Source organism: Choloepus didactylus, chromosome 11 (assembly GCF_015220235.1).
Source record: "Choloepus didactylus isolate mChoDid1 chromosome 11, mChoDid1.pri, whole genome shotgun sequence".
NCBI classification, from domain to species: Eukaryota; Metazoa; Chordata; class Mammalia; order Pilosa; family Megalonychidae; genus Choloepus; species Choloepus didactylus.
In genome coordinates, this window is record NC_051317.1 from 65,901,930 (window position 1) to 65,914,094 (window position 12,165).

Below are 12,165 nucleotides of genomic sequence, written 5' to 3' on the forward strand. Positions count from 1 at the left end.
CTCTATGGTCATCTTGGACAGTGAAAAGGCAATTCTTCTGTCCCAACTTTTCTACTCCAGCACTGAGTAAAAGGCCAAGTTCTACGGTCACAGCCAAGATTTCCCCCAAATAGGCTGGAGCAGACTTTGAATTTATATGCGGACAGCTGCACACCTGAAAACTCCAACACAAATGGAACCTGTTCTCAGCTTTGCTAACAAACAAGTCGGGCTCATTACAAACCCTTTAGGCCCAAGGAAACAGAATTCCTAAAAGAGGAGTAGAAATCTTCTGGGGAATGGAACATGTTGGTCATCCTTCCTTCTCCTTCTCCTGAGCGTATGAGGTTAATGAAGGTGCCCTGGTTAGGCTGCAAGGTGGGGCGGCAGCTGTGCTTGGTCCTCTTGGCCCTTGGCACTGAGTCCTTCTGCCAGGCACTTCCCGAGGACTTCGATCTTTCTCTCTGGGTTGATTCCCTCTTGGTTTATTCATTGTACTTGCTGGTTTGGAGGTTAGAACACCAGTTTGTACAGGGACTTGAATTCCTGAGTCTCCCCTCTTGGCACGCCACCGGGAAAATCCCGCAAAACGTGCATTTTACTGAGTCCCGGGGCAGCAAGTCCAGAGGAGATGGCGCCTTTCCTGGGCCAGGACAGGGGCTCTCAGCTCCCGGAGACCCGGGAACTCCTACCCCGGAATCAGTGGCCAGGACCCCGCGCTGGACCCCAGCCTCAAACCAGCGGGAGGGCGCCGCCTCCCAACCTTGTCTCCTCACTCCAGATTCCAAGGTATAACCAGGAGTTGCATTTCTTCCCGAGGGTCTCAAGTTGCCTTCCTCTGCCGGGAGAAGACCCCGCTCCCTGCGCCAGTTCCCAGTCGCCACCCGGTGTTTCGGTCTGAGTGGCCGGGCCTCAGCCCTCCATCTGCGCGCTTTAAATCCCACTTATCTTCTTAGCGCCCCAGTCCTGGTCGGCTCCTCCTCCTCTTTTTCTCACCCCAGCCCCCTACACTTGCAAACCACCCTCCCCAACCCCTTATCTTCCCTAGACCTCTAGCCCCTGGACCCGGGAGCGCAAAGCTGGGTAGGAGCGCCTTAAAGGGGTGTGGCGGAGACGGGGGAGGGTCACCCAGGGGAAGGGGAGGTACCGCAAGATTTCAGGGCCGGGATCACGGCCGACGGTCCCGAACCCGCAAACACCTCCTTCCTGTCCTGAGTCTCAAGAGGTGGAGGTCGACTTCCCTACCCACCCCCCAATCCCCTCCCAATTTAGGTCACCAGTGGAGAAGGGCAGAGCTGGGGGGGGTCGCTTGAGTGGGTGAGGGGCGGGCTTTCTGCTTCTGAGGTGGGCAAAGAGTATATTGTCTCAGTGCCTGCCCCTCTCCTTTCCTCGATTGTAATTCCATCCCCAAGCCGGTCGAGCCTCCCTCCCTCCCGCGGCCAGCCCGTCCCTCCCCGTCGGCCTCCTTCGCCACCCCCGCCCCCCTTCTACCCCGAAAAGCCCTGCAGCTCGCAGCCGGCCTCACTCCCTACAACGACCTCCTGGCTGCTGTCCTGCCTCCCTGAACTCCCCCAGCGATCCGGTTCCAGCTCCCTCAGTCCCCCACCTCCTCATCCAGGCTAGGGGATCCAAGGGGGCCGCGTCCCCCTCATCCCCCAGGAGACGCCCTTTCCCTGTGCTCCCGGGACTTCGTGAAACTTTGCAAGCACCGGCGGTGAAATGGATTTAATCCGAAGCCTCTTGCTCCGGCTCATACTCCTGGCTTCCAGCCTCGGACCCGGGTCAGGGTCGCTCGGAGCGGCTCTCCGGAAACCAGGTAATGCGCTCAGTGCGCCCGGGGGCGCCACGCCCGGAGCGCCCCAGGCTGCGTCCTGGGTGAGGACGCCAGGCGGGTAACGCACAGCGTCTCCCTCCCCTGGACCGCGGCGGCTTAACCAGGTTCAGCTCTGCGGGAGCGGAGAGAAGACGTGAGCCTCGCCCTCCCCCCAGCCCAGGCGGCTCCAGAGATATTTATTTATTAAAAGAATAATTTTCCAGATACAGTAGAGGTGGAGGGCTCTGTATTTGACCACAGAGAGCTGAGAGTTGGGGCAGCGGATCAGGCTGTCTCATAAACCGCTTATTGAATTCACATTGTCCAGAGCCCATTTCCTGTTAAGTGTCTGAAGACTTCCCTAGAATCCCCTCTGCCCACCTCTGGTTTTTCCCATGGACTGTGCAGGGATGTGGGCTTTGGTGTTAACGATCCTCTTCCACTTTGGGGTAGTTTTCTCAGAAAACAGCGCCAGATGAGTTACTTTTACCCTGTTTTGAACTTCTGTCTTTTGTTCAGCTATTTAAACAAAGGTGTAGGCATTTTAGGCTATTACAAAGATTGGAGAGAACTTGAAACCACAGTAACTTGCAGTTCCACTAGGTAAAAGTCTTCATGTTTTTGGTATACTGCGATTTGGACTGTATTATGAGATCATTCAAAGTAGAACATTCTAAACAACAAAGTTCAAAACGTTATTTCTGAATACTGATTTTCATTCTTCTTTGCTGGGACTCTATTTAGAATTCTGAAAAAATCTGTTTTTTCTTAGTTTACTTGGTAAGTGAGGTTGTCTTATGGGATTAATTATATCTTATGAACAATGGAAAACAATATAACTTTATTTGAATGCAGTCTGTAAAACCTCGAAGAAAGCACAGTTTGTCTTTACAAATAACATTTCTATAAGAAAAGCAAACAAGGGAAAATTTATTAGACGGCAAAGAAAATAATCTTGTCAGGTTCCCATATGGCTGCTTAAATATTTTTTGCTGTTCAGAATCTCTCCATTTGGAAAAATGACTTGTTGCCTTTCAGCTCTGGGATATACCCTCTTTTCACATTGTGTCTATCAACACCTGCATTTTGCTACCTGCCTTGAAATTTATGGTCATTATTATAATCTGTACCACATTAAATTATGGGCCATTCCATTTCCAGACTCTTCAATTTATTTTGGAGATAATAGCAGCCAACCAAGGTAATATTATATTAAATTGTTTCTCTTCTTGCATGCACACGAATGCACATCTTAAAGCATTTCTGTGAAGGTCTCCTTTCGAACTTTTCTCCTTAAGGCAACCACATCGTGATGAATTGCCTTCTGCAGGTTTATTCACATACAACCATCTAGTAGCATTTTTTGAACAATGCCTAGTTGTATCTATAGTTCTCCAGTGTGAGTGGAATGTGCAGTGTTCTTCTAGGATAAATTTCAATCCATTTAAGCAGAATTTTTAAAAAAAGGATTTCACAAAAGCTTGTTGTATAAACTCATATGGTTCTCTATATTTCCTTTCTTGTTTTTTTTTTTTTTTCTTTTTTGTAGTTCCTCTCTTAAAAATATTTTCTATCTGGTTCATCCAGCACCTCATTCTTATCTTTTATATGGAAATAAAGAGATGTGTTGACCTCTTCTGTTTTATTTGAAGCATATCTATGTTGAAGCATAGATAGGATTTTGATAGTAGAAAATCTACTTTTTAAGTATTTTGGCATATTAAATTCATTCAGCTTGAGGTAGAAGAATATTTAGACTAGGTGCAGCCTAGAAGGATTTTTCATTATTTTATAATTTTATCCAGACACTGACTTCCAGGTTGGAAAGCAGCTCAGATTAAAATGAGAGCTACTTCATAAACTTCAGGGGAAAATTTCCTCCTGGGCTCATTTACATCCCTTGGAGAGACTCGTTTTTGATCCAGAAAATTGGTCCAGATTAAAAACCAAATGTGCCCAGCTTGCCTCTGATGTGAACAGCAACCAGCTAATTTATAATCTTCCCCAGACCTCAGCAAATCCTGCTCGTATCATATGGGAGAGCCTTTGTACCTTGTTTCCTCAGTAGAAATGGGATGTGTGCAGTGTGCTGGAGGCCGCCGTGCTGGAGCGGTGCTGTTTCTTCTGGGTGACCCTTCCTGTTTCTTCACACTTCCAAATCTATTTTTGACAAGCACAGCTTTGTTGGGCATCCTCCTCCATCTCTATTGAGAAATAACCGCGTCGTGGCTTCAGGTATATCTACTGTGGGCTCTGCACAGGCAACCTTCTTCTCCTCCCCGAGGCAGCTCATTCACTGGAACTCAGCGTTAATAAAAGAACCTCTACATTTACCAAGATTCACAAAAATTCACGGTTTTCAAGTTAAGTCAAATTAGGCAATAACAACTTACGCTTATGAAGTGCTTGGGAAGCTGTTCTAAGAACTTGACACACACTGATTTATTTAATCAACCCAACAGCCCGGTGAAGTAGTTACTATTATTATCCCCATTTTACTCAAGGGGAAATCATGGATTTGAGAGGTTAAATAGCTCATCCCAGGACTCTGTTGTCTTTGGAGTCCTGGGCATAAGTCCAGGTCACACAACTAGCAAGTGGTAGGAGTGAGAGTCAGGCTCTGACACTCAGCACCACAAACTGAGTTCTTTCTTAGCAGCCTGTCTTGAAGGGCGTCTTCCTCATTGCAGAAGAATGGGGCTACCATGGGACCCCGCGGCTTTGTGTGAGGAAACTGAGTCGCTGCTAACCATTTATACATGGACTTATGCCCAGGACTCCGAGGACAACAGAGTGTGAATGACACCGAGATGGAGTTCTGGAAGCTATTGGCCACTTACTTTCTCTTGTTGGACTCCTGGGAGTTACACCTTCTGAGGGCCAGAGGGCCCACTGCAGAATGTAGAAGTAGAAGAAGGAGCCTCTGTAGCTTGGGGAGGGTGTAGCATCCTGCCATTTTCCTAGGTCTTCATGGTGTGGAAACTGTTTGTTGGATATCCTGCATTCCTTTACAGATGAAAAAATCAGAATCAAAGACCTGGAAGGAAATGAAAAACTCTCATTTTGCAAATGGGCTAAGGGTAGTAAAATGACTTGCCCAAGCTTCTGTCACCTGCTACCTGGGACTAGTACCCAGTTTCCCACCCTCTTGAGTCACCTCTGGTGCTTCTCCCATACCCTGAATCTTGCCAGGAAGGGAAGGAGGGACTGTGAAGGAGGGAAGGGGAAATTCAGACACATCTGCTGGAACTAGCGGATGACAAGCCACACATATTCCCATGGGCAGATGAATAACTTTGTCTTTATTATTACTATTTTTTTTTTTTAGCCAGGCTTATTGAGATATAATTTACAAATAGTGAAGTTCATCTTTTTTGGATGTACAGTTTGATGATTTCTGACAAACATATGATGTAACCATCACCACAATCGAGATATAGGACATTTCCATTATCCTAAAATGTTTCCTTGTGTCTCTTTAGAGAAAATCTCTCTTCCCACCTTCAACCACTGGCAACCTCAGATCTGATTTCTGTCACTATAGTTTTGCTTTTTGCAAAATGTCTTAATTTGTGCCTGCCTTCTTTTACTGGGCATCATGTTTTTAAGAGTCGTCCATGTTGTTGCATGTATCAGAAGTGTGCTCATTTTTTTTGTTGCTCAGTAGTAGTCCATTGTATAGACGGACCACAGTTTAACCATTCACTAGTTGATGGACTTTGGGGTTGTTTCCAGTTATAGCCTATAATGAATAAAGCTGCTATAAACCTTCAGTCTTTATGTGGTCACATGTTTTCATTTCTTCTGTGCAAATAATAGGGCTGAGATCTGAGCATCATAAGGTAGGTGTATGTTAAACTTTATAAGAAGCAAGCAAAACGGTTTTCCGAAGTGGGTAGATCATTTTGCATTTCTATCAGCAATGCATGAAAGTTCCTTGCTTCACATCCTTTAGAGCATTTGGTATTGTCAGTTTTCTTTTAAGCCATTCTAAATAGATACTTAATGGTATCTGATTATGGGTTTAATTTGCTTTTCCCTAATGACAAAATATTGAACATCTTTTTATGTACTTATTTACCATCTGTATCTCTTCTTTGACCAAATACCTGTTCAAATCTTTTGCTGTTTTTTTTTTTTTTTTCAACAGTTGGGATATTTGTTTACTATTACTGTGTTTTGAGACTTCTTTATATATTCTAGATGCAAATCTTTTAAATCCTTTGTTACATATGTGTTTTTTTTCAAATTCAGTTTTATTGAGATATGGTCACATACCATACAATCATCCATGATGTACAATCAACTGTTTACAGTACCATCATATAGTTGTGCATTCATCACCCCAATCTATTTTTTGAACATTTTTCTTATACCAGAAAGAATAAAATTAAGAATAAAAAATAAAAGTAAAAAAGAACACCCAAGCCATCCCCCCCATCCTACCCTATTTTTCATTGTTTTTGTCTCCATTTTTCTACTCATCCATCCATATATTGGATAAAGGGAGTGTGATCCACAAGGTTTTCACAATCACACTGTCACCCCTTTAAGCTACATTGTTATACAGTTGTCTTCAAGAGTCAAGGCTACTGGGTTGCAGTTTGATGGTTTCAGATATTTACTACTAGCTATTCCAGTACACTATAACCTAAAAAGGGTTATCTGTATCATGCGTAAGAATGATCACCAGAGTGACCTCTCAACTCCATTTGAAATCTCTCAGCCACTTCTTTTGGTCAAGAAGATGTTCTCAATCCCAAAATGTTGGGTCCAGATTCATCATCATGAGTCATACTCTGCACTGCCAGGGAGATTTACACCCCTGGCAGTCAGGTCCCATGTAGGGGGAAGGGCAGTGAGTTCACCTGCTGAGTTGGCTTAGCTAGGAAGAGAGAGAGGGCCACATCTGAGCAACAAAGAAGTACTCAGGGGGAGACTCTTAGGCACAATTATAATCAGGTTTAGCCTTTCCTTTTCAGTAACAAGCTTCATAAGGGCAAGGCATACCAAACCATCAGTCCTCGATATTTGTGACAACATTAGCAACAATCCAGGTGACAAAGTCCAACATTTCTTTATTCTCCCCCACCATATATGTTTTGCAAATATTTTCTTTCAGTCTGTGACTTGTCTTTTTATTTTCTTAATGGTGTCTTTCAAACAGCAGAAGTTTTAAATTTTAATAAAGTCTAATTTATCAAATGATGCTTTTTTCCTGCCTATCCCATAGTTAATTATTCTAGAAGTTGTGTATTTTTAGGTTTTACAGTAGGTCTATGACTCTTTTTGAGTTAATTTTTGTATGAGGGGTTAAATATAGGTCAAGGGATATTTTCTTTTATGAGCATGTATTGGCTAAATTTTCTAAGCCTTTCTTATGTTGGGGGATCTCAGGAATAGTGTTTCTCTGGCTTAGAATGCTCGCTGTAGCTCTCAGCCCACATTGGAGGGCGCCATTAGGGTTCACTTATTTCTGCATGCGGTAGATGGGGTATAGATCCTTTTCTCTCTACAAGGTTTCTGTCCATGGAATCTTTATGGCCGACTTTGCGACTGCAGGTCTGGGACTTGGTGCCAAGTGCTCAGGATGGCTATAGGGGTGCTGGAAGTTGTGGTGGGGGCATCACTGGGTTAAAGACCAGTGCTCCCCAATTCTAGAGATCTGAGTGTGCCTTTGTTTATTTAGACAGAACTTATGGCATTAATTTCTTGTCTGGCACAAAGAGAGGGACTGGAGAACTGCATGTGAGACCTGCCTTTCCTCTTGACTTTCCTGGGACTTCTTGAGGTCCCAGGGTCAGTGGCCAGAAGGCCAGGTCACGGTTCAGAGTTCAAGGTTTTCCATGGAGGATTTTGGGGTCCATCTTAAGGAGATGCACATTCCTGGTCTTTTTACTTGCCATTTCCTCAGCATTTCTCTACAGGTAACAATTAGACTAAAATCAAGATCTAGGGCATTTCGAAAGGAAAAAAAAAGTCCAGTAAGAGCAGAGTTAGCTCATAGAGGAATGTGCCTCATTAATTGATGGTGGAGAATCCGTGCACCTCCAGGTGGTTTTAGGAGCTGCTAGTGTGACGTTGAGAGGCTGAGGGGCCAGAGGTCATCTGTTCTAATACCCCCACCCCACCCTGAACAACCTGGTATCCATATGAGACTAGTTACCTCCTCACTTGTAGTTATTATCTAAACCCCTTTCCTCACAGCATATAATTTTGGAGACTCATCTCTTCTGAATGTCCCTCTTTGTCCCGTTTCCAACCAACCATACTCTACCACAATGCTAACCCAGATGGTCTTGGTTCTTGGGAAAAACTGTAGCTTGCAAAGGCCACTAGAGAATTCTCTTCCTGTGTGTGTGTGTGTGTGTGTGTGTGTGTGTGTGTGTGTGTGTGTGTGTGTGCACCCATGCAATTAAGGCCCTTGGTAAGTGTTTAGTGGCAGAAATGTTTCCCTCTGACCCTTCATTGTAGCAGCCCTCCTACACTCCTATTTGTTTCCATATGATTTCTAATCCCTATAAAGAAGCATTTCTCCCTCTCTCCCTCTGTCTCTTCTTTGATTCATTGTGAGGTAAAGGGACATAGAGGTCAGGGTCAGAGGTAAATGCAGTTTAACACAGCCAAGAGAATTCTTGAGAATTCTTTCTCAAGGCAGAGTGACTTGGCCAGAAAGGAACTGAGTGTTCTTTTTTTTTTTCCCCCTAACCCAGAGCCCAAGGCTTTAGTAACTTTAGAATTCTTTTGGGAATTGTTGTCCATCTGGTTATGGGTTATATCCATCTGGTTTTAGGTCAAAAGTGGTTCAGTGACTCTGAGCTAGACTCCACGAAGACAGAGGCTGATGAGTCTGGAGCTGTGGTGGGACTTCAGCTTCCACAGAATTAGCCTGTGGCTATCCTGTATTCTCCCAGTTCATGCACTCAGAAAGCAGGACTGTGATTTCTCCCAGTTGACTAAATTAATGACACGATGTCTTGAGTGTAACAGAAAATCTTTTGAGCTAGTCAAGACTCCTGCCACTTATCTTTGTCACTGCATGACAAGCTGCACAAATTGGAAGCACACCTGTTATTTCAAGACTAGAAAAAGGAAAGAAAAGGTGAGGAGATACAGCAGAACCTAAATGGCAGTTTGCAGGGGAACCCCCAAAGACTCATCTTTGATTCCAATGGTAGTGGACCTCTGTTTTGAAGAAGGACCTCAGAGTGTAGTTTCAGTCTCCAGAAATGAGCTTGAAGACCTTTGCCTTTTTGCAGAACCCCTAATCAGACGGGAGGAAAAGGAGGTGTGGGTAGGGTGGACATTCAGGTGCAAAACAAATCATAATGATGCCAGCAGAGGGCGCACTTTCCAGAGCTGGCTCAGAGCTCCTCTCTGACCCAGGGAGAGCAAGTACTTTATTAGTTAATCCAATTCTGAGATACTTCTCTTCCAGGGCCAGAATTCTTGAGTAAAACTGTGGACCAGGCAAGTAATTCCCAAACTTCCACATGGATAAGAATTCTTGGAAATCCTCCTGGGATTCTTCCTTTTTAACAAGAACTCCAGAGACTTGGTGTAGGTGGCTCACAGTACAAGCTTTGAGAAACACCAGAGGAGGCTTTTCCTGCCCTGGGCTCCTCCCATCTCCTTCCCCGCCTCTGCACCTCCACCCCAGGCGTCTGTGTCACGTTGGACTAACTCTGCTTCATTCATCCACACGGAGCTGTGATTGCTGGTAACAGGATGTTCCCCCGGGGCATCTGTATTTTAACCAGAACAGCCCAGGAGGTTGGATTTAGGACTTATGGTATTTCTAAGGAGCTTTTTCCGAGCCACGTCCTCCTTTTCCTAGTTACCCCCTTTTCTTCACACATCATTGTGAGCTGGCTACACAAAAAAGGGAAAGCCTGCAGTGCCATTAGCAAAAGCCACACTATATGGTAGATAACCAACCCTACTGGCTCTTTCAACCTCCAAGGCTGGTTTCTTCTGGCTGAGCAAGAGGGCTTAGGGGAGAGCACAGATGCTGGTATTCAGCAAACCTGAGTTCAAGTTCTGGCTGTGCTTTTTGTTATTTACTTGATGACATCAACCAAGTTGTATAGCTCTGTAAACCGAGTTTCCTCCACAGAGGTTGCTGGGAGGATTAAATGAGATAACACATTTACCAATGTATTGAAAAGGATATTAGAAGACTGAATCTTCATGACAGTATTTAAGAAACTGGGACTGTTTAATCTAGACAGGGAAACAAATCTGAAACAACATGTATTTCCAGGCATCGGGAATAAAAAACACAGTTATGATTTCATGTAATTTTACCCTGTTTAATACATGTTAGTGTATGATTACATGTGGTTTAATATGTATCAAGGTGTAAAATTTTTCAGATAAATTAATTTGTAAATCAGAAGGAGTCATTGTTCATAGACATGTCCTGATCTTTAGTTTGGGCTGCCAGGTTTGTGGTCTCACCTGCATAGATAACCTTTGGGAAACAGTAGCCTGAGGAATGATGGATGATTTTCACCCAGTAATCATCACAGGGGATGTTTTGCAGGATGTGGTCAGTGGTGAACAGCTGTGCGTGAAAGAGAATTATCCAGACTGACATGTGACTAGGAGTCAGGGAAAGTCTCCAGGAGCTGGAGAGCTAAGAAATGGTTGAGGTCTTACTCATTGGCCAGTAGATTGGAGGACTACATGAGCCACTGCTGGTGGCCTGGAAAGAGAGAGCCCAAGCTCAGCCTCGCTTCCTTTTCCTATTAATGATTCCTTAATTTCCTCAGTAGTAAAAAGCCCCCACTCCCCACCCTCCAAATAATGCCACCAGCTTATTTTAAGAATCAAAGTAAATAAAGCAGACTAGCACTTTGAAAGAACTGAAGTGCTACACAAAGGACCAATATTATTATATAACAATAATCGTAGTAGCTATTATATTAACCTTAACCAACAAGACCAATGGAGGATATGCTTTCTAACTCTGATCTCATTTCCAGTCCCTCTCTTTCCCACTCCCTTAAAGATGTTTGACAATTCCATCTTCATCTGACTCTGCAAATCCTGAGCAATTTAAATCTTAACACTTGTGTTTGCTGACAGCGCAATCAAAATCCTGAATCAGATTTAATGCAATGTTAATGCCATGTATTTTTCTTGGTGCAATAAGTTTACATTAGCCATTTAATGGCTTACATTGTGCAAAAGGAGTTATATCAGCAGTCACTATTTTGTAACATCTGGGCAGTTGGAAACATAATACTTAAATACAACCTGAGTTTAAAGCCTTTGTTGGACAGATGGCTAATTTTACTGATCTAATCTTATACTTAGGGATAGAGCCCATGATCCTTTGCTCGTAATTCTTGGAGTGAGCAGAGAAATAAATAAAATGGATGATGACTGTGAATTAGGTGCCTGTTATATTGTCAGTAATTTATTTTTTATGTACTTCAATATAAATAGTGACTGTAAATTACTTTGATCTTTGGCCTAGGGCTGCTTAGTTTATTCTTCAAGTAATCCAGAATAGAAGGCACCACTCCTGCATAAGAGTTTACATCTGTTTTTAATCTCTCAGTGGCTGTGCCATCCCAATGGTTAAATATTTTGAAGTTCGCTTCTACCCTAGCCAAGAATCCATACCCCATGGCTCATTAATTATCAATTGAAGGACTTTACCATGAAGTCCACTCTCAAAGGTGACTGAAAATGCTTCAAATGATGTTATCAAAAATCCACATTATCTACCCACAGATGAATGGATAAACAAAATGTATTATATACATACAATGCAGTATTATTCCACCATAAAAAGGCATGAAGTTGTGATATATGCGACAACATGAATAAACCTTGAAGGTATCATGTTGACTGAAATAAGTCAGACACAAAAGGACAACTATTATATGATTTCATGTATATGAAATACCTAGAATAAACCAATTCATAGAGATAGAAGTAGATTAGAGGTTTCCAGGGGCTGTGGGAGGAGGAATATGAGGAGTCACTGCTTGGTGGGTACAGAGTTTCCATTTGGGGATTTGGTAATGGTTGGTTGTGGTGGTAACACAATATAGCAAATGCAATTAATATCACTGAATTGTACATACAAAAGTGGTTAAAATGGGAAATTTTGTGTTGTACAAATGTTACCACAATAATATTAAAAAAAAATCCATACTAAATGGTTTGCTAATTATGTTAGAAATAATTTTTTCATTGATGAAATATGCAATTAGGCAGAAAGACTGCACATGTCCCTCTTATTTTATACATGGACAAAGTAAGAAATCAGCAAACCCAGCAGCCAAGCTACTTTGGAGTTAGGCTACAGCTCCGTTTGCTCCTGTGTTTCCCTCACTTAATAGCATACTCAATTGCCT

The 12,165-nt window shown here is 43.3% G+C and overlaps 1 protein-coding gene across 1 annotated transcript in view; it reads left to right on the top strand.

The window, feature by feature from the left end:
• Positions 1-1,520: 1,520 nt before the first annotated feature.
• Positions 1,521-12,165, top strand: part of EGFLAM (EGF like, fibronectin type III and laminin G domains) — a 207,303-nt gene continuing 196,658 nt past the window's right edge. The window contains exon 1 of the mRNA XM_037799260.1: positions 1,521-1,795. Coding sequence (XP_037655188.1) covers positions 1,699-1,795 — 97 coding nt within the window. The 5' untranslated portion in view covers positions 1,521-1,698. The remainder of the gene's footprint in view (positions 1,796-12,165) is intronic.